Source organism: Aplysia californica, unplaced genomic scaffold (assembly GCF_000002075.1).
Source record: "Aplysia californica isolate F4 #8 unplaced genomic scaffold, AplCal3.0 scaffold00023, whole genome shotgun sequence".
Lineage (NCBI taxonomy): Eukaryota > Metazoa > Mollusca > Gastropoda > Aplysiida > Aplysiidae > Aplysia > Aplysia californica.
The window spans coordinates 1,400,297-1,401,341 of record NW_004797293.1 but is presented as its reverse complement, the minus strand read 5'-3'; the positions used below and the strand labels follow the sequence as shown (position 1 = coordinate 1,401,341).

General features: G+C 37.1%; 1 protein-coding gene across 1 annotated transcript in view; it reads right to left on the bottom strand.

Moving 5' to 3' along the window:
* Window positions 1-162, bottom strand: part of LOC101859458 (L-proline trans-4-hydroxylase) — a 25,964-nt gene extending 25,802 nt beyond the window's left edge. Inside the window, exon 1 of the mRNA XM_005090901.2 lies at window positions 84-162. Coding sequence (XP_005090958.1) covers window positions 84-96 — 13 coding nt within the window. The 5' untranslated portion in view covers window positions 97-162. The remainder of the gene's footprint in view (window positions 1-83) is intronic.
* Window positions 163-1,045: the final 883 nt, after the last annotated feature.

Sequence of the window (1,045 nt, the reverse complement as noted above, 5' to 3'; positions counted from 1 at the left end):
GTGTGAGTGTGTGTGTGTATGTGTGTGTGTGTGTGTTTGTGTGTGCCTGTGTTAACTTAACAATGCATAGAAGAAAAGCTTACCCTGTATTCCCATGGCTCTATGTTGGTCTCAGGCCCGAGATAACACGAAACAGCTGTCCCGCAGTGGGAAGGTAGCCTAGCAGAGTGGCCAAAGTTGTGCCTGACGCGGCTATAATATTCGAAGGGTTCTTCTATGGCAAAACGTACTACATCCATTTACTACAAAATTGAGAAAAATCGAGATAAAAAATCCCTTCGAAAAAACTTGCTTGTTCTCTGAAAGCAAAACTGAACGAAACGCAATTTCAACATTCTTAATTAATGTCGAGAGATACAATGCATTTTAAGAAGGGTAGGAATGGGGGATATTTCCACGACATTTTTTATCACAACATTATTAAAGCGGACAGGGTGCTCTGAACATACCCATATTTCGCGCGTAATGCGTTTTGCCGTGGAATTCTTGATTTATTTGAAAAATACCAGTTACGTTTATTTGTCTCTCCAAATGCGTATTCTGTGATGGGAGCAACAATATTATTTCCTCGTTTTCTGTAGTTTACAAGTACTAAGTAAAATTGCTGGCTTACAATGCAAACATAAAGCCAATAAAAATCTCTAAGAATGCGACAAGGACACACCTGTTTTTCTTTAGTTATCATCAACTTTTGAAGAAAACAAAAAGATTTTTTTGCTTGAAAAGACTTGATTGGAATGTGTTATAATATTTCTTATTTTATTGTATGTTTCCTATCAGCAAATCAGGCCAGTAGCCTGTTACATCACTATGACTACAGAAGACATATCATTATTGAATCAATGCTTAAACATTTATAGTCTGGGTAATAGAATTAGCTTATTGAGAGGAAGGGCAGGGGTGCTTCATGCTTAATCGTCCTTATTTATGAATACATGATTCGTGCAACATTTCCTCAAAGTGGCATGGATAGAAAACACCTTTTTTATTCTAGGGGTAGCTAAGTGTCACAAAGAGCTTTGTTTTAAAGTCAACTAGAGAGAGA